At 31.9% G+C, this 21,145-nt stretch overlaps 2 protein-coding genes across 2 annotated transcripts; one reads left to right on the top strand and one right to left on the bottom strand.

Annotated features, from left to right (window-relative positions):
* The first annotated feature begins 10,255 nt into the window (after positions 1 to 10,255).
* LOC21406810 (homeobox-leucine zipper protein HAT4) lies at positions 10,256 to 12,188 on the top strand. The gene is made up of 4 exons (XM_010106558.2): positions 10,256 to 10,623; positions 10,885 to 11,201; positions 11,299 to 11,378; positions 11,476 to 12,188. The coding sequence occupies exons 1-4, from the start codon at positions 10,419 to 10,421 to the stop codon at positions 11,813 to 11,815; spliced, it is 942 nt and encodes a 313-aa protein (XP_010104860.2). The 5' UTR covers positions 10,256 to 10,418; the 3' UTR covers positions 11,816 to 12,188.
* Positions 12,189 to 18,067: 5,879 nt separating this feature from the next.
* LOC21406809 (leiomodin-2) lies at positions 18,068 to 19,893 on the bottom strand. The gene has a single exon (XM_010106557.2). The coding sequence runs from the start codon at positions 19,641 to 19,643 to the stop codon at positions 18,252 to 18,254; it is 1,392 nt and encodes a 463-aa protein (XP_010104859.1). The 5' UTR covers positions 19,644 to 19,893; the 3' UTR covers positions 18,068 to 18,251.
* Between the last annotated feature and the right edge of the window lie 1,252 nt (positions 19,894 to 21,145).

Genomic DNA, 21,145 nt, shown 5'->3' with positions numbered 1-21,145 from the left:
TCTTTCCCTCAACTTATCTCATGGCGCGTGGGACTAGCGCTTGGTGTCCTTTTTATTTTTATTTTATTTTTTTGGGTTTCCATTGTTCCTGTCTTCTTGATTTTTTTAAGATGAATTGTCTTCTTGAGTTTTGTTTATTTGAGACCGTTTAGTTCGTTCATTTAAATTTTTAATTTAAGTTGAGATATAATTTTATTTAAAAGTTTTTTATTATAGTAAAAAAATTTTTATTCGAATCGATAAAATAAACGTGACCTTAATTTGTTTTTCCTTATTTTTTTTCTATTTTGCTCAGTTGTTTTTCCTTATTTGGTAACATGTTGGGGTCAAGTTGACTGGTTGCTGATTAAACTGTGATTCACATGCGGGAAGATTTTATTTTATTTTATTTTATTTATTTTGAGGATACTGATAGGAAGGATCTTGGTCATACACATTATTAGTTTCAATATTTAGATAATAAGCTAGGCAACCAGTAATATTATTTATTTGTATATATAAATTTTTCATCACACTAAATGCTACATGGATTAGATTATATTTACTAAATATTATACTAAAAAAATTTGAGTGTTACATGAATGATGCTACATGAACATATGAAAATAGTAACATTTTTTTCGACTTGTTCGGGTGTCAAAGTTAACACAATTTCTAAATATTTATCCTATTATGCATTAAATAGACAATAATTGAGGCAGCTTTACTTGATTTTACAGTTTTCCGACCATACATTTAGATTTTCTTACTCAGAAAATTAAAAGCATTTTTTTGTTGGACATGAGGTTCAAAAAAAAAAAAATACTTAGGGGTGTCGGTGGGCTCCTTATGAGATTCACTTTTATTAGTAGTCGGTACAATGTCTAATATCATTGTTCTGTTATAAATAATATATATGCTTTATAGTTAATTTTTGGATCACACTTTTTTTGCATGGAAGACTAATTTGAGATATAAATCTTAATATAGAAGTCAAATCAATTTGCATCAATGTAGCTCTTTAACTATATCTTTAATAACCTCACTTGTTATATCAATTGAAATAATTTTCTTCTTATTTATTTAGACTGGATGGATTTTATTTGTCTAAATATCACACAAATTTGTAAAATTTAGCTAGCACTCCATAATTCATATGTCTCAATCTAACTTGGACAAGGTTTGGTGGGAAGGTGCTTTTAGATTTGGGCACTAATAATTTCATTGTCTGCCAATTAATACTATTTTCAAGGATTAGAAAGTATCTTTGCCCTCATTATTGAGCATTGGCAAAAATGTTATTATTGTTATTATAGATAAGTACATTGAGGAGGGTTCTGCCCAGAGTGTAAAAGTACATTTAGTAGTTGCCTTAACACAATAAATGACTGATTAACTTCTTTCTTGGAAAGTGCATATCCATTTGCTATCAAAATCATGCCCAAAAACAAAAACAAAAAAAAATTATATTTTACAAGTACATCTAATTTTTAAAATTATATTTTGTGTGTTTAGCACACGAATTTGTTTTTTAAGGATATATTTTAAGATGATATCACGAGAAAATTTATGCGTTGTTTAGGTTAGCATATACGTGTTTAAATAGAATATTTCTGAGCATTCTTTTTCTAGAAAGTGGAAACTGAGGTATTAAAATTCAATTAAAAAGTAAATTTTAACTATAAATGAAGGTGAAATTTTTTTTTTTAATATTAACAAGAACAAGAAGGACATGTCGCACAGATGATTGGGTATTAATAGCTCTCCTACACTGTACAATGAGACTGAATTTGCGACTTGTGTGTTAAAAGACCAGTCATAATTAGGTCATCATCACGTCTTGTCCGGCTGAAATAGTATTTTAGGGAAATTGCATCATATCACAAATGACGATGCAGTTGGTGAAATGTCACGATTTATCATAAACAGAAAAGGGAAACCGGATTGAATTAAAAATTTATTATAAAATTGGAAGAGACCTTTTTCATAATTTATGTAAAAATAAATTAATTTTAAATAAATTCAACGATTAAAAATTAAAATTATCAGTGGGTCAAATTATCAGATAAACTCTAAAATAAAAATAGCTTTCGGATGAAAAAATAAATTTAACTCCATATAGGTGAACACAAAATTTGAAGGTGTACTTAAGAATTAAGAAACTTACTTGTATTGGGGGGGGAGTTTTTTTTTTTTTTTTTCCTGGGTTAAAAAAAAAAAAAAAAAAAAAAAAAAAAAAAAAAACTTACTCGTTATATGTTAGCTAAATTTTATTAAATTGACGGAATTTTCTAAATACTTTTCATATGCTGCCACAAAATTTTCTTAAAAGTTAATAGTGTTTGTTTGAGTGGTAAGGCTTGATACCAACCACTTGATGCTGGCGGTTCTTTTCATTATTTAGAAAATGATGATTAGCTCATTCTCAACAATTACTAGATAATGATTTAACTAATCAACATATATATATTTTTTAAATAAATAAATGCAATGGACATTCTCGTAATTTCGAAAGGAAGGTTCCAAGTAAACTTGGAAAAAGAGATTTATGGGACCAAGTTGCATCGGAACCTGGCGATAGAGATACGCACTAAAAGCATACAGATAGACACGAACGGTTACCAAAGCGAGAAAAGACCCACGCACTATGACGCTAAACAAAAGCGTACACTCATACATATACATATATATATATATATATGTTGATATATATGTATATATTTTCGAAGATTTCATTGTTCAGTTATTTGTATTATTCTCGTTTAGCAGATCTGCAAACACTAAACAATAATATCAACACAATTGCAATGATAACGTATATTAATTATGATTGTGAACCGTTTAGTTCGCTGATTCGAGTTTTTAATTTGAGTTGAGATGTGATTTTATGTGAGAGTTTTTTACTGTAGTAAAAAAGTTAGATTTGATTATTTTTGAGAGCTTTTTACTGTAACAAAACTCGAATCGGTGAAATGAACGGGGCCTGTATAACTCTGGTTACTGATTATCAAAAAACGTAAACGTAGTTTTGGTAGTTCATAATCTAAGGCCGTGTTCATTTCACTGATTCGAGTTTAGAATTCGAGTTTTGTTACAGTAAAAAGTTTTCAGTGACAGTCATATCTAATTTTTTTGCTACAGTCAAAAGCTCTCACATAAAGTCATATATAAACTCAAATTAAAAACTCGAATCAGCGAACTAAACGAACCCAATTTATTTGAGTAGTGTTTACATGTGAAATTTTGACCAATTTGTTTACATGTCTCATGTCTCAACAATTTTGACCAATTTGTTTATGCTATTAAGATAGTGATGTAAATTATTATTTTCCAATTAAACTTTCCATAGTCATAATTGAATAGCGACTCTCAAGATTGCAAAATGACGACTAATCACCAGAAGTTGGAATTCTTCTAAAAAAAAATTCCACCGAGTTGGAATTAAAAAATTCCAGGCGTGTAGTAGAAGTTCTATTGTCTGTTTGTACGCTTAACTTTGTATTAGTGGGTGACTTCTGGTCTCCTTTTTTTTTTTTTTTTTTTTTTTTTTAAGTTGATGGGTGACTTGTGGTTGTTGTTAGATACAAAGAAAATTGTAGAAATTTGTGGCCGAATTAAAAAAAAAAATCACTTGCTACAAGTAATAGAGCACTTTTATTTGTCCGAATGAGGTTTTAAACTTTTGTGTCCAACTTTTGATAGACTAAAACATTAACACAAAAGTGTCTCTAGTGTTTTATAGAAATAAACATTTATATTTCTAATGCACCGTGCATAATGATATTGTCGAAGATTTAAATATTATTAGACTCACAAATAACATTTATGATTCACCGTGGATAATGATATTGTCGAAGATTCAAATAATTCTATATGTATTCGCCTAAATTGCTCTGATTGAAATTAAAAGCACTTTTCAATAAAAAGTGAAGACAATTCCAAAAGGCCCAGTACTCCACGATAATTTTAGAAAAATACTAGGAAAATTTATTTGCTATGTATACGCTTGAGAATCAAGCGACTTATGTCTTACTAAAAATTTTCCAACTTATAATAATGCTACAATAATATTTTGAGAATTATTTGATGGAGTGTGAAAATAAACCCAAGTATAGAACATTGTTTTATACTGTTGTATTTTTATCGTTTTCTTTTAGTTTTATATATCATCATCATTATCACTATTAGTTTTAGGTAATCTTGATAAATACTCTTTAAAAGTGCATGAATCATAATTTTTACTCTTTACTCTTAATTTATAATCTTTTTAGTCAAGTAATTATACTAACAAAAGAGTATTTATAAAGAGTAAAGGGTAAATGTCCGACTTATGCATTCTCAAGGGTAAATTCTTCATTTTTTTTCATTAGTTTTTTTTACCAAATTTTATTTATAAGGGTTTTTAAGCCTAAGTAAATAAGTCAAAAACACTTATGGTTACAAATAGTAATGTAATATAAATATACAAAATTTTTATCACAAAATAAAACGTTAAAATTGCAAATAAAAAAGGCTTTTCATAAGCTGTAAGGTGGTGACTTATTCTAAAAGGGCTCATAAACCTTAAGAGCACTTTAAAAGTGTCTACCTAAACAAGCTCAACAGTAGTTTTTGGACAAATTAAGCCCTTGTTTGTTTCACTAGTTTAGTTTAGTTTAACTGGTTTGAACAATGAGCCCTCTTTGAATTGACGTTTAGTAGGCATGTAGTTTGAATTATATTTCCTATTTGAACTGAGTTAAACGACTCAATTTAGAGTTTAGCTCCCCCTCAAGTTTAACCGTTCAAAGCATTTTTCAATGGTAAAAAGTGCCCACTCTATTTGTTTTTTACACATACTACACACAAATTCAAATTTTATTCCATGTTCAAATTAAAATTTTAATTACACATTCAAACGCCAATTCAAACCACATAGTTTGAATTTTCTATTAAAATCAAAAAGTTCAAACCAATAAAATTCAAACAAGTGAACCAAACAAGAGCTAAGCTAAAAACAACTTTTGTTTAAGTCAATCTAAACAGCCTCGAAGGCAATTTATACTAAGAAAAAAACAAAGGGATATTTACCTTTTTATGCCTTATCCTTTGGGTTTATTTAAAGACTATACCTTTAATTTTTGATCTCATCGAATGTATACCTTTAAATTAGATTTAATACTCAAATTTATACATTTTCACATCAAGCTTCGATTTTAAATTTAAAAATACATAAAATATCCTTGAACAAAAACATAGAAAAAGGAAAAAAAAAACCTAAAAAAACTTTAAACTCACAATTTTAACCTCTAAAATATGTAAAATACCATTCAAATGAGTTTTTTTGTATTATTAATTTTTAATTATCATAATATTGGAAAGTTTTAGTGTTTTTCTTTTTTTTTTAAGGATAGTTTAGTCATTTTAGAGATAAAAATAAATTATTGACGTAGATGAAGTATAAATTTATATATTAAATCTAATTTGAAGACATATATTTAATGAGATTAGAAACTAAATGTATAAATTTTAAATAAACTTAAAATATAGGGTATAAAAATATAAATATCTCAAAAAAAATGATTGAGGCAAGTGAGGGGCTAGTGTACACGCGCAAGAGGGAAGCGTGGGGGAGGGGAGGGGATGTGGGGGCAGGTGGTAGTTCAAATGATTGTGAGGAGAGAGAGTGTCGGGGGAGGAGGGGCAAGAGAAAACGCACGATCGTGTGCGCCAACAGTTACGTGGGCCCCACATGTAACTGAGAAAGGGCGTGCGGGCCGTGTGATTCCACGTGTTCCCAGGCACCCACATGTTCCTCCACGTGACTTTAGCCCAACTCTCAGTTTTTCCTTTTTTTCTCTTCTCTTCCCACGCTTCTTCCTTTGTTTATTTTAATATTTTTCTTTTTATTTTCCAAGGGCCAAAGCCCCACACCCTCTTCGTCCACGTGAACTCCACTCTCCCCTGTCTCCTCTCACTTCACTCCTTTATCTAATCTCTTATGTATTTGGCTCGGCTGCCAAAGTCGCTTCCTGCTATGTGTTTTTGTTACAAAAAGAAAATGAGAATAGTTTTAATCTCTTAGTTTAAATTCATGAACCAAACAGGTTCGAACAAACATTATGTAGTTCCATCCATAGAATGAGGAGTTTCTCCCCCAAGCCTCTTTGTTCAGTCTTTCGATTTTTTACTGTAAGATCTGATTAAAATTAAATTAAATTTTAAAAAATTTATAATAAATAATTTATAATAAAAATTTAACGATTAAAAGTAAAAAATTATTGATAATTAATTTATTTATTATCGCTTAAAAAACACTCTCAATAAAATTGTTGTTAGAATCTTTCTACCACATGGTACTAAAGATATATAAAATTAACATAATTTAATACAAATTAAACGATATCACTATATATATGTGTATATATATATATATTATGTGGACATTATACCGTGATTACTATTCTTTACTGATCCACTAGTAATTACTTATTAGTGTATATATTAGCTAGTGAGGGGACATATGATTTGGTGAATAGGAAAATAATTGGAGCAAATTTTTGCTGAAGAATGTAGTAAATAAACATATTTACGAAAGTAAAATAAGTTTTAAAACTATTAGAATTAAATAATAGTTTATCGTGTAAATATTTTATACATAATTTTTTTAACAACTGCTAAAAAGATTTTTCAAGTAAAGAAATATTTTTTTACCACATAAATTATTTATTTATTAATTATAAATTATACATTTATACAATAAATTACTATTTATTTTAAATAGTTTTAAAATATGTTATATATTTTTTTATGGAATATGCTATAGCTTCAAAAATCTGTTACTACAATTTTCTATTTTTGCCAATTAATGCATTGTTTTTTTTTTGTTGATAAGATAATTAATGATTGTTGACTTAGAGTGACATGAGTCTCTCAGCGTCCAAATAATGTCATCATCAGTTCAAGTCTAGTGTCCAAAAGTCAATAATGCAGAGCTCAGAAGTGTTACGCATTTCACACTACGGTGAGATTATCTGGGTTTTTTTTTTTTTTTTCCCCTTGAGAACTATTTGGTCTCATTTATTGCAACGTTTTTTACCCTGCGCAGACTTTTTAGAAAAATTCTCTCATATATAATATATATATTTTTTAAAAAAGACTTGATGAGAGAAAATGGAAAGCCATATAAAATCCAAGCCGGCTAACAATTTGGGCTAAAACTCGGCTCAGCCATTATATCCTAGCTACGAATTTTGGCTCAGACGCCCTTTTTGAGAAGTAAGCAACACGCCCAACGTTAAACAGCCACTGAAAAGTGAAGTCCCTGCGCGTGTAGTACACGATATGATCTGCTCCTGATACTCTCGTCAGGGGAATAGAACGCACTCGTTTTAACGGAAGAAAGGTAAAGAAAGCGACCGTTTTTTGTCCGAGACCATCATCTCTCGTGGTACTCGCATGGAAAAAGATTTTTCAAAAAAAAAAAAAATTCATTAAAAATTAAAAAACTTTAGGAAATTAAAATTTTAGAAGAAAAATAAAGGAGTTGTGGGACCCATATCGTGACGCGGGAAAGGATGGAAGTTTATCTGTCCGGTTCCAATCATAGCCATCCAGTCTTTGATTTGATGTTTGTCCAGCTTCACCACTTTGCCTTTCGTTCCAATTATGAAAACAGGCACCACCAATTGGGCCCCACGTGTTGAATCCATTTCCAGCCGTTCGATCCTTGCGATGGATCTTACCCGGCGGAGATGCGCTCAGGTGAGTGTGGGACCCAGAACATGAATGCTCAAGATTCTGTTTGATATGGTGTAGTTAATGATATTCTGTTGCTCTGATATGAGGTCTGAGTGTGAGGAACTGGCATTGATTGATTTTTGGGGGTGGGTGGATATTTTAATGTTGCTTTTGATAAATATGATTGCTTGCCTACTTAGTACTTTTCTCCTATTATTAAGCATGGAGTTAGTTGTCTTCATTATTGCATGTCTGAAGATTTTTCTCATAATTAATAATATTTATTAGATTAAACATGATTGGCTTTTCCCTAAAAGAATTAAATGAGACCCTTTTCATTTAATTTATGAAAATAGTTGCTGAAAAATCTAGCCAGTTCCCCTACTTTTAGAAGAAATTAAGGTTGATGAGAAAGCAAATGCAAAAGATCTCCTTCTTCTTTCTACTTATTCTTCTTCCGCTTTTCCCCCTTTATACTAAGACATGTTTTTTTTTTTTGTTTCTTTTTTTTTTTTCCCTATATACATATAAACCTTTTTGTTAGTGCCGGATTAAACAAAAGAATACAAAACCAAACGGAAACTTCTTCAACAAAAAGTTTGAATATAAAGTTAAATTTTTGTGATACAAATACTATAAGAAAAAATTTTGAATTATGATCCAATAAACCAAATGGGTGATTTTTTTTTTCTAACCACACGCGTGACTATGAATAGAAACAATTTTGGCAAACATGAGAATTTACAAATAATCAAAAAAGGAGTGTCAATTATACACTAATAATTAGCATATGAAGTGCCACTCTTTTGTTTTTTGGTACAGTCAAAAAGACATCAGGTCATGAGGTGACCATTCCCATGATACCAGACCTGTCAAAAAAAAAAAAGCTCAGGAAAGTTACAAAATAGCTAAAAGGTAAAGATGTATAATTGTTGTAACTTTTTCATCTAATTACATTTTGTTCATAAAATGAACATTAGATTCCATGAAATAATAAATAAAGGAATCTGTACCATAGAGCATACTATTTTGTTTCACCAATGAGAATATGGTAAGTTCTAATTGTTAGATTAGTTTTTTAATAGTAAAATTTGTACAAATTTGTATTAAATTTTATGGTATGCGCACACAACACTGCTTATATTATAGATCTAAACGTTCAAAAAATTAATCAAATCGTAAATACACAATTTTTATTAGTAGAGTAAAAGAGCTTCTGCTCCATAAAAATTCCAAATCAAAAAATATAGTTCAACAAGAAAAAAGCACTTTCTCTGACTGTAGGCCAATTTCTGACTATTTGATCTGATTAAAATAATGTCAGATTAAAAAAATATGCAGAACATATAGTTTCTGATACAAATATGACGACTGAAAAATAATAATTTATTGGTCGTTTATTTTTTTTTCTGATTCTACTATAAAATCTCTTAAAAAAAAATAAAACAACTATATATCATAATTGAAAATACTGAATAATGGCATCTTAATTAGCACATGACATTACAACATTGAGAATATATACACTAAGGCATTACCTTGTAGATAGAAACATTGTGATTTTTTTTAAAAAAATTAATACTTATATTTTCATAACTTTCTATTTCTTGAATTATTGAAACAATTAATACTTATATTCACTGACAGAGTGGGTTGTTTTGTCCGATTAGAATTTTTTCTTAGCTGTGTAGATGTTTTATATATGAAGAGTTTGATCCCGATTGACTGGGTTATTCCATCGACTGTTTGTGGTTTCAAATAAGCTTTGATCATGCTTGCGTCTGTGCCGAACGGGCCCTTCCTCATTGAGTTTAAGTACCTTTTTTGACCCTAGTGCTATGGTATTTTTACTAGTAGATCCAACCAAAGGGGATTGAGACTATATATATTTTATGTAAGTCAATTCTTGTGAAATGAAATATTTTCCTTAAAAAAAACCATAAAATGATAAAAAATTCCTCTAAAAAAATAAACAATAATACAATACATAAAAAGTAATATTAAAGAGATTAATAATGTTGAGTGTGATTTTATCCGTTATTTTAATATTTACTCATTAATAAATATAATTATTTTAACCACAACATAGTGATTTAACAGTTATAATAAATTATATAATTAACAAAAAAATTAATGATATTATATTCTTATTACAAGCAAATTTTTATATTAACAAGATAACCACTATAAAAATAAATCATTAAAAACTCACCCAACAATATAAATATTAATTATTTGAATTATATTATGCCCCCAAATAAAATGTCATTATTTCATTTTTACCATGGTCAAAAGAAAATAAATTGAGAAAAGAAAATTAAGAGGAGAGAGAGAAAGTGAAGAAATGGAAATACAGGACAAGAGGAACAGAGAGTCAGGGAGAGGGAATTATTTTTGGGGGGGCAAGGACCATGATTGAGATAATTTGGCTTCCTGACACCTTGTCATCATTGAACTTCCCAAACCCACACCCCCCACCCCCCACCCATTTCCTTATCACCTTTCTATAAAACCCACCCCCCTCTAATCTCTACACCCAAAACACACCCATCTTTTTCTCTCTCTTTCTCTTTCTCTCTCTCTAACAAAATAATTAAAACCACTTTCTCAGTGTCCAAAGGCAAGCTCAGAGCAGCAAAGCAAAAGAAAATAGGAAGAGAAAAGAGCCTTGTGGTGTGGGTTTAAAATTTTCTTTTCTGGGTTTTCTTTGGTTGTTAAGAATGATGGTTGAAAAGGAAGATCTTGGTTTGAGCTTGAGCTTGAGTTTTCCTCAGATCAATCGCCATCATCATCATCATCAGAAGCTGAATCTAGTGCCTACTTCCTTTGTTCCTTCCTCTGCTACTTCTTCTTCTTCGCCTTCCACTTCTGGCTTCATCAGCAATCTCCAGAAACCCTACTGGAATGAGGCCTTCGCTTCTTCAGGTGTGTGTCCCGTTCGGATCTGTTGCACTTTCCCGAGACACAAACACCGCATAAAGCACGAAAAGTTCTCTTCTCCTTTTTATCCTCTTCTTTTTCACGTGAAATAAACAAGCACTTGTTTCTTTCTCAACTTTTGTTCCTTCCTTTTTGCATTTATTTTCTTTAACTTTCGGATCTAAAGCTTTTTAAAGCGATTTGAACTTTTGAAATCCAAATCGAACGATTTCTTGGCCTAAACTCTTTGATCTCTCGCGCTTGCAGATCGGAGCTCCGACATGTGCCGAGTCGAGACCAGATCGTTCCTTCGAGGAATCGACGTGAACCGGGTGCCGGCGTCGGCTGCGGACTGCGAGGACGAGGCCGGCGTGTCTTCGCCGAACAGTACGGTCTCAAGCGTGAGCGGGAAGAGGAGCGAGAGAGAAGCCATTAATGGCGATGAGATCGAGATCGAGAGAGCTAGCTCGCGAGGAATCAGCGACGAGGAAGATGGAGAGACTTCGAGAAAGAAGCTCAGGCTATCCAAGGACCAGTCGGCCATTTTGGAAGAGAGCTTCAAGGAGCACAACACGCTAAATCCGGTGAGTGATTAAATTTTTGCTTCGGAGAATATTTTCTCGAGAGCCAAACAGAGGTATTGGAGATTTATTTTGACGGAAAATGCTGTGTTTTTCGCAGAAACAAAAGCTTGCGTTGGCAAAGCAGCTCGGTCTCAGGCCTCGACAAGTGGAAGTGTGGTTTCAGAATAGAAGGGCAAGGTGAGTAATTTGCTCTGTATGATGCTTAAAGTACGGTTATACCCTTGCGGAATAGGGTTATTTACGAGGGTGTTCATTGTCGTGTTTGTTACTGTAGGACCAAGCTGAAGCAGACCGAGGTTGATTGCGAGTTCTTGAAGAGATGCTGCGAGAATCTGACAGAGGAGAATAGGCGGTTGCAGAAGGAAGTTCAGGAGCTGAGAACACTGAAACTCTCCCCACAGTTTTACATGCAGATGGCCCCACCAACCACCCTCACCATGTGCCCCTCATGTGAGCGTGTCGCGGTCCCTCCACCCTCCACCGAGGGCCGGGCCCAGGCCCATCATGTCCCGATGGGACCCGCCCACCCTCGTCCGATACCTATCGGTCCGTGGGCCGCCGCCGCTGCCCCGATCCCGCACCGGCAGTTTGAGGCCCTCCGGCCTCGGTCTTGAAATTAATGGGGCGAATGAGGGGCACTTTAGTCAATTTACCACATCCAAGCTCCTTAGCTTAGGAAAAATATCACAAGGAAAAGAAAAGTTGTGTGTAATAGGGCACCAATTGCATGTGTTAAAATTTCAGTGGGTCTAAGATATGGTTGTTGGAATATGATTTGGTGGGTCTCTTAAGTTTTGTATTATTTGACCCATCATTCTCTTTTGTTGGGGGTTTGTCTCCTATTTTTAGATTAGTTTTTTTTTTTTTTTCTTTTTCTTTTGATTACTAATACTAGTGCTAATATGATACTTTCTTCCTAACCTTGCAACAAAAAATGTACCTGTTGGAGGGTTATGGAAGAAGTAATTTGATTGTAAATTAGTACAATATTGTTCTAAGCAAACTTCTATCTTTAACATATATTATTAAAACTGACTTTGTCTTTCTGAATTCACTTAACATTAATATTCTAGATCGGTAATTATATTGCAGGCTACAATCAATCTTATGATTAAGCCATGGAATCTCGCTTTTTGACACCTTAATTGAATATTACTACATCACACACACACACACACACACACATATATATATGTGTGTGTGTGTGTGTGTCTATATATATATATATATATATTCAAAGTTGCGTGTGTGATAAAAATTTGTGTTAAAGTGTCTCGTGCGGTTTTAGTGGTGGGTTCAGATTTTGACAATTTGATTGTGGGTGGGATTAGCAGTTCTAAATTGAAAAATTACGAAAAGGGTGGACCCAAAGCTACGTTTTTAATTGCAGACAAGTTCCCCGGTTCTAGGGGATTATTTAGTAGTTCTTGACCAAAAAATTTATTCCCCAGTCATCGCTTAATGTTTTGTTTTCTAATCAAAGCTTTTCTAAATGATGGAAGTCAAAATTTAAAATCTTCCACTTGAATTAACAATAATATTTGTTGATGCTTTTTTTAAAAATCTTTTCCTCCTTGATCCTCGGAGAAAATTGGGTGAATCATCTTGATGTGGTTAAAGGTAATAGTTTGTCATCAATAGAGATATGCAACTACCGGAGTAGTTCATGTCATGGGTTGGGATGTAAACAAATGTTGTTGTTGGTCCTAAAACGAAATTGGCGCTCACCAAATAGGAAAGTAGCCAATAAATTGTACGCTTAGAGCACGTTGTGCTTAGCCATTTTCTGAAAAGCAAAGACCCCAGTATGACATTTTTACAATCGTATAATAATTCAAAACCAATTGCTTAAGTTCACACTATTACTTTTGATTAATCTAAAATCTTAAAAGTTATTATGTATTGATCACCACTAATTCTTGACCCGATCATTTATTTTCCCATATAAAACTATGCTAGATTATGCGTAACAACAATTCGTAAATCATGATTAGCAAAAAAACAATTCGTAAATCATAAGTTGATGCATAAATCTTTTGGCAATTAAAAAGTCAATAATGATGATTACAATTATGACGATCACGCATGACGATTATGACATGTTTACTTACCAGGATTGAAAAATGAGAGTCAATTACATGTTTACTTGCTCTTTTTTATCCTGAAATGAGAGTGAGATTGGTGGGTTCCACTCAAATTTGAGATTGATGAATGAGATTGGCATTCCTATGCTCCCCTTGGGATTGAGACTCTCATTCCTAATATTAATATCAATTTATTATTATACCCTTATTTTACTTATAAATACACAATTAAAAATAAAATTCAAAAAATAATAAATGCAACATATATTTATTATTTTATTTGTCTAATATTATAATATTAGCATAATTATTGTAAACTTTAATATAATAAATATGTACTTTATTTTTAATAAATTAATAATATATTTTATTTTTTAACACTATTTTTTATTTTTATTTATTTTATTTAAATTTTTTTAAAATTTATTTTTATATTTTAAATAGTTGTACAATTTATATTTATTATTTTAGTACCCAATTATTACACTAAATATTTTAATTATGATTAATTTTAATATAATAAGTACACAATATATTTTTTAAATTGAAAATATCAAATTGATTTAAAGGGTATATTAATAACTTTTACACTTTTTTATTCCGATTATGGGTGTAAGTAAACGTATGAATGAGATTTGGAATGACTCCGATTTCGAATCATATCACTAAGTAAACAGCATATTCTGACTCCGATTCCTCACTCCGAATCCTACCCACTCCGAATCCTGTCCACTCCGATTCATGCTCATTCCGATTACGCGTAGGTAAACATGCCATTAATGTCATTCAATTCCTTAAACTTACACTGGAAGTGTCATTTCTTTCCCTATTTTCTATTTTTTTAGATTGATGAAAAAATTATGGATGATCTACCGACTCTTATAATTAGTTGTTTTTTTTTGCCCGTTCTTATAATTAGTTTATAAAATACAGATATAGAGCCAGAAAAACTTTGACACTATTTTGGAACCTTTAGTTTGTATCTCCCATTGAAAAGGAATAATATTCCAGAAGATTTGGTTCTCCATTCTGGTCTTTGCCAGCATAAATCTCTTGGATCTCAACCATTAAAAAGTGGGTCCTATTCTTTTTATGAGTTACTGTTTTTGTATTGTACAATGTCTCAAAATATCTCTTGCATTGACTTAATTTTTGTTGTAAGTGTGCACTATTCTTACAAGGTCCTGATTGATAATTTGTTATTGTTTTATTCTACGTCAGTTTAGTTCGCTGATTCGAATTGAAATTTAATTTTATGTGAGAACTTTTTATTATTGTAAAAAAGTTAAATATAATTGTTTATGAAAATTTTTTACTGTAACAAAACTTGAATCGATAAAATAAACGAGATCTTAAAAACTTCAAACCATAAGAAAACCGTATTTGCACTGATGAGATGAGAGTACTGTGATTCTGCTTCTAATCCTAGACGTCCATTGTTGACGTGAAATACTATTTATATTGAAATTAGCTGATTATCTACTTTTCAATCAATTTGTCTCCGCAGAGTTTCTTCATTTGTTTGGCACGGCATTAGTGCTTTTAGTTTTACACGAGAAAAATTATGAAAATTTTAGGCAGTATACTTTAATAGGTTAAACTCATTTTTCCTGCCAAAATTACAGGACAAATTCCATTTTTGTCTTTGGCATTCAAACGACCCAGAATGAGTTTCCAGAAACGCATGAAAAACGTTGCACAGTACAACCATATTTGTAATGAAGCTCGAGAATTAATTATCTTTTCTCACCACAAAAGAAAGTTTCTTTTTCGTTCATTGATGCTTAAAAAAAAAAATTAATTACCAACACTAGTCAATATTATATTCAACAAGTTGTTGTAGCATCAGCATAAATATATATGTAGCTTTGTCTTAAAAACATATACATATATACATACATACATACATACATACATAGATACATAGATACACACACACACACACATATATAGCTTAAGCTCCTGTCACATTGGAAGTTGATTACTCAGGTTAGTGCTAATGAAAGCTCCTCATTGTCAAAGGAAAAGTCCTATCCTAGCCTTGCTTTGCGTAACATTTGCCACTCCAATGGATTTTAGCTATAAATATGCTGTCATCGGTTATAACGCTCTACTGAGATTTCTTTGCTTGGTTTTAATTATTAATTAGAAGCTTTTAATTATGTAACACTAAAACATAAGAAATGACAATACAAAATTTGAGATTTGCATGTCATAACTATCACTGTCTCTACCATCTATCAGACTATAGGTCCCACGAGTCCATACAAGAGCCTACACCAAGATATGGATTATGGATACGACTCTCGCCACTATCTAAAAAGTAAAAACCAATTTTATTTTTCATTTCTTATTTTCTTCTCGTAACCTAAAAACACAACTTTGAAGCAATGATTTTGCTTATTTTATCAATGTTTGTGTCTTTTTCTTGCCGGAATAAGTATTACAAGAACATTCTTAGAGAGAATATAAAGTTCCGTTCATTTCACCGATTCAAGTTTAGAATTTGAGTTTTGCTACAGTAAAAAGCTATTAGAAACAGTCACATCTAACTTTTTTACTACTATAAAAAGTTATAACATAAAATCACATCTTAATTCAAATTAAAAATTTAAATCAACAAACAAAATGAGCTTTAAAAACCTCACTTTAAGAACTTGTTTAAAATGTACACTCAAATTATAATTGGAGTTTATTAACAAAAATTTTATAAAAAAAAAATTTATAGAATTTAAACTCTTTATAAAATAAAAAATATTACAGCAGAATTATAATTTGAGTTTGAGTCTATCTACTCAACAAGCCCCAAGTGCTTTTGCAGCAGAGACAGGAACACAATCAAAAGTCCAATAGCTACTCAATGGTACTGATTGTATATTATTGATGTCTGAAAATGGAATTATTGTTACCTGAAAGTATCTATATTGCAGTTAGGATATATATATATATATATATATATATATTTATATATATATATATATATGTCCAACGCGTAGCTAGTAGCTACCAATTCTTCTGGGTTTGTCCGGATCTGATATGTTTAAATCTAAGGCCCAAAATGAGCTGCACATTCCTGTCAATGCACATGGGCCTTACAATACGTGAAGCTTCGCGGAACCGTAGCTACTCACTCTATGCTAATAAAGAATGTTTGTATTCAGCTATAATTATTTACATCGGCAGTTGAAGCACGTAATTTGAATTCATCTAGAGATGTTTATTTTTTGTATTCATTTATGATTTTGAATCATAATTCATAATTTTTTACAATATTTTTTTCTCACAAAATAATACATGTAAAACGAAAATAATTCCGAATCATGATTCTGAATCTCTGAAGTAAACGTTCATTAATATTAAACCGATAATCTAGAAATAGTCTCAAGAAGCGCTTGTATGAGATTAGAACCGGAGACATCTTATCCACCGGTAAATTTTGTTGTTGTTGTTGTTACATTCTCTAAAACTATCATTGCATAAAACATATGCCATGTTACACAACGTCTACATGTTACATGTTAGTTGTTACATCCCACGTCTTCGCATTGATCCTCGTCCTACTTTTGATATCTATAAAAAAGGAAAACTTATTTTGTATATAAAATGAGGACCGTTAATACCATCTCGTCTCTCATCCACTTTGACATACATTTTGAAAATTCCGGAGCTCATCAATTGAATGGAAAAGACCTAACAAGAGTCTCAAAGTGAGGTTGCGGAGTATCGAACCTTAAACTCGTCGATCCTTACCACAACACCGTCCAATTGATGGCAACTTATGTTGTATAAAGTATATTTGTTTTTTCGAAGCTTAAATAACGGCAACACTTCCAAAAGAAGACACCCAAACTGCTCAAATAAGTTCTATACAGTCTGTATTAAACTATGAAACTATGAATACCACTCACGAAATCTCCAACTTCCCTACATCGTAGCTACACAAAGTGTTCCTTAATTATAGCTTATTTTATAGTCTTTGGACATTTTTTTTCCAATAAATTCTTCCTCCCGTGAAGTGTTTCTTAAAAAAAAAAAAAAAAAAAAAAAAAAAAAAAAGAGGTTTTTTTTTTAATATTTATTTTTTTTTTTTTTTTTTTAAAAAAAAAAAAAAAAAAATTTTTTTTTTTTTTTTTTTAAAAAAAAAAAAAAAAAAATAAATATTAAAAAAAAAACCTCTTTTTTTTTTTTTTTTTTTAAAAAAAAAAAAAAAAAAATAAATATTAAAAAAAAAACCTCTTTTTTTTTTTTTTTTTTTAAAAAAAAAAAAAAAAAAAAAAAAAGAACAAGAAGTTGTTATTTGTATTTGGATTAATTGGGATATCCCAATTCCCACATAGGTGTTTGCCATCCAATAGGGCCCATATCAGGAGGCCCACCGCATGTCTAGTTCTGAGTCCACGTTAAGACCGCCAAAATAACACACAGACGCACAAGGCAAAACAATTCAATGTTGGAAAATTATAAAAGAAAATAATATAGTTTTGTTTTGCTTTGCTTTAGAGTTAAATAGTTCGTCAAAAGTCACTTCTATTTATTTTATTTTATTTATTTTTATTGACTTGTATGTGCACACAACAATTGTACCAAACAAATAGGCTCAGACAACCTTTCTTATATTCCCTTGTAAATATTTGTCTTGGGAAACTGGAATATTTTCAGATTCCAACCATTTGCTATTGTGGTTGTAATTGGTTAAAAGATCAATTACATCAGTTTTAACCCAAGTGGGCATGCCAAGAAATAATCCATTACCAAGAAGCAGCCAAGTTCTAAGAAGATCATCACTAATGAAATTTTTGTGGCTACACAAAAACAAGAAAATCTTCTGTATAATAATAATTACGTGAAACAAAAGCCACTATAATTTCCGAGTCAATTAAAAACATAAACAAAGGAAAAAAAAAAAAAAAAAAAAAAAGAGAGAGAAAAACCTAAAGGGCAAGACTATTATATTATGTTTCAACTTTTACCTGGCCAACTTTCTACTCATCTGAGCACTTGATCTCTTGATGGACTCAATCCTTTGAAGCCTGATTTGCTCTCTGAATTTCGCTATGAACTCATCAGCCTTCTTGTCCACATCAGGCCCTCCATCTCCGACACTACTTGAACCACTTTCATCATTTCTTTTCGCGATTTCTCCTTTGAAATTCTGCGAAAAACTCGGTCCAATCTCATCATCTTCGCTTTCGGTCTCTTCCTGATCGGACTCCACAACCACCTTCTCCTCCAAATCCTCCTCTTCTTCTTCTTCTTTCTCGAAACACGTTTGATCGAATCCCGCCTTCTTTTTCGCTTCTTTCACGGAAGAAATCGGTTTCGTCGACGACGAAGATTGATAAAAAGACGGCGGTGGAGGCGGCGGCGGAGGTGTGGGCGGTGGAGGCGGCGGCGGAGGTGTGGGCGGTGGATTAGCCTTGTTGCAAAAACTCTTCTTCTTCACCATGTCTTCTGCAATTTTAGCTTGAGACTCTAGTGACAAAGAAGACGGCGAAGGGGACGGTTTCTTCGCTGACGGAGAAGGTGACAGCTTCGGCGAATTTGCCGAATCGGAACGTGAAAAACGAGAGGATTGAGACCTCAGAACCCGAGATTCGACCCGATATAATTCGGGTTCCTCCATTGATGGGAAAACAGCACGACTTTCCAAGCTTTCTTCTTCTTTCGTTTCCAATCTTCCCGATCTCGATCGCCATGGAATCGGCGAAGGAAGGACAACGCTTTCCTTCTTCACCTTCTCCTCCTCCGTTAGTTCTTCTCGATCCAAAGCTCCAAATTCTCCATTGTGACTCGAGAATCTTCTAGAATTAGACCGAGAAAGGGAGTCAGAAACGGAGCTTGTCTCCTTCAAGCTCCGAACGGGCAAAAGCAATGGCTTCTCAACACTTTTCGAGACAATTTTTTTACTCTCTTGAGCCACAACAACAACAGGCTCGTTCCTAAAGTATTGGCTACTCCATGTTTGGACCTTGTTTTCGTCGGAGACAGAAGGGTTTTCGGAGTCGTCGTCGAAAACCGAAGAGACCTGAAGATACCGCGAGACATAGTTCTGTGCATTGTCGAACTTGTATTCGTTTTTGCTGTCGTCGTCGTTGTCGTTTTTGCGGCTGAAGAGGCCGTACGAGATGGCTATGCCGACTAAGAGGAGGTGGAGAAGCTCCCAGCTTCTGGTTAGCAATGTCTGGTTGACGAAATCCGGTGCTTGGGAAGGGAAAAGTGGGAGAATTATCAAGAATAGAGAAACCACAAGGGCTTTGTAGAGAAAATTGTAGTGGAACTTTGTTGGGTTGTCTTGGTTTCTTTGGTCTGAAAATGGGTGCTTTTGTTTGGGTTTGGTGTCGGAGTCTATGGCTGCCATTGATGAAGATGATGAGAATTTTATTGTGTTTTTTAATTTTTTTTTAATGGAGTTTGTGAAGTAGATGAAGAAGAAGGAAAGAAGACTTAGGGTTAAGGAAAAGTTGAGAGAGGAGAGGAAAGTTTTGGGAAGGTATGAGAGCAAATTACATGCTTTTCTTTGCTTTGGTTTGCTTTTTTGAAGGTTCTGTTTTTCTTTCTCCCATTGACATATATAGCCTCTTTATCTTTTCTGATTCTCAATTTGGTTGAAGGGCAACTGTTTTGTTTAACTACTAGGGATTAAACACCTATAGTATGTTGTGGTCAGTGACCATTAGAGGTGGGATGTGACTTGGATTCTGGGTGATAAATTAACTCTGCGTTTGGTTGGTGAATTCGTGTTATGATTCAAATTATGGTTCATGATTCGTTACAGTATTTTCTCTCATAAAAAACACACGTAAACTGAGAATAATTCTAAAACATAATTCTGAATCTATGAACTAAACGTCCACTAAATTTATAGTATGCATATGTCTTAAGACTATATCACAAATTCTAACATGATAAAATATAGTTATTTAAAATATATGTTTAAAGCCACGGCAAGTGCGCATCTATTTTTTACTTTGAGGTTTATTGTCATAAGCACTCTATCATAAGATTTTCCAACCAATTAAAATTCGTATTCAACCCATTTCTTCGAAAATCATAAATTGTCAAATGTTTTATGGCTTGGCATTCATTTTTTCCTCTTTCATTTTAAACTTTAGCATGAGTTTCTTTATTTCTTTCTTCTGTTTAATAACTGACTTCATGTAGTAATGTATGGCTTCAAGGATTTGAATATAAAGTTTGGACAGAAATTCAAATTTGTTTAAATTTTTATGAGAGAAAATATTGTAAAAAAAAAAAAGTTTGAATCTAACACCTTTTTATTCGAACTTATAAACATACAAAAACTTAATGACAAGGATGATTCTTTGGTAGGATTTTCAATTAGATTCGTCAGGTTTATACTATTTGATTTTAATTTTTATCGCCATTTTGATGCAATGATCTAACATTTAGAAATGCACAATACAGACAGGTGTATCTAAGTGAAAAAGAGTACCAATTCCACGATAGTTAGTGTGGATAATAATGGGTGCGTTTAGAATTAGTTTTAAAATGATTTTATTTTCAATAAAAAGTAAAAATGATATTGTTATTTTGAGAATCATTCTGGGACCGATTCTGAAATTGCGTTTGGTTGGTTTTTTAAGAGATTGTTTTGAGTATAATAAAAAAGTGAAATTGTATTTATTAATTAATATATTATAATATTGTTGATAACTACTAAAAAAAATGAAATCAGAAAAGTGAAAACAATTTTCAACTATTTTCTAATTCCTTCACAAAAATCATTCTCACTGTTTTCATTTTTATTTTCGTTTTCAAAATATTTGTTAAACAAACTTCGTTGCGTTTTCATTTTTTATTTCTCAAAATACGTAAAAATCGTTTTTAAAAAATGGCACG

Source organism: Morus notabilis, unplaced genomic scaffold (genome assembly GCF_000414095.1).
Source record: "Morus notabilis unplaced genomic scaffold, ASM41409v2 Scaffold789, whole genome shotgun sequence".
NCBI classification, from domain to species: domain Eukaryota; kingdom Viridiplantae; phylum Streptophyta; class Magnoliopsida; order Rosales; family Moraceae; genus Morus; species Morus notabilis.
This window is presented reverse-complemented; position numbering and strand designations above follow the sequence as displayed.